The sequence below is a fragment of the Buceros rhinoceros genome, unplaced genomic scaffold (assembly GCF_000710305.1).
Source record: "Buceros rhinoceros silvestris isolate BGI_N320 unplaced genomic scaffold, ASM71030v1 scaffold40526, whole genome shotgun sequence".
NCBI lineage: Eukaryota > Metazoa > Chordata > Aves > Bucerotiformes > Bucerotidae > Buceros > Buceros rhinoceros.
This window is the reverse complement of record NW_010418833.1, coordinates 547-866: the sequence shown is the minus strand read 5'-3', so window position 1 is coordinate 866 and position 320 is coordinate 547. Positions and strand designations below refer to the sequence as shown.

The 320-nt window shown below is 70.0% G+C and overlaps 1 protein-coding gene across 1 annotated transcript in view; it reads right to left on the bottom strand.

Moving 5' to 3' along the window:
- Positions 1-257, bottom strand: part of PPP1R9B (protein phosphatase 1, regulatory subunit 9B) — a gene marked incomplete at its 5' end in the record, with an annotated part of 1,988 nt that extends 1,731 nt beyond the window's left edge. Inside the window, one exon of the mRNA XM_010138683.1 lies at positions 68-257. Within this exon, the coding sequence (XP_010136985.1) occupies positions 68-257 (190 nt within the window). The remainder of the gene's footprint in view (positions 1-67) is intronic.
- Between the last annotated feature and the right edge of the window lie 63 nt (positions 258-320).

Genomic DNA, 320 nt, shown 5'->3' with positions numbered 1-320 from the left:
CACCCCTTACCCACCTCCCCAGCAACTCCCACCCCGAGGCACATCTGGCACATCCGCCTGCTCCCACGCCAGCTCCTCCACCACCCCCCAAGCCTGTGGGGACCGGGGTGGGTGTTTGGGGTGGGGTAGCCCGTACCTGCCGTCCCGGTGGGCCGCCCCACCCTCCGTCACCGTCTTGACGAAGATGCCCAGCTTCTCCAGGCCCATGTCGGCCCCCGCGCCCATGCCGATGATGCTGATCCCCAGCCCTTCAGAGTCTGTGGAGACAGAGAGCCGTGTCCTGGCGGGGCGGGGGCAGCCACCCAACGCCCACGGGGGCA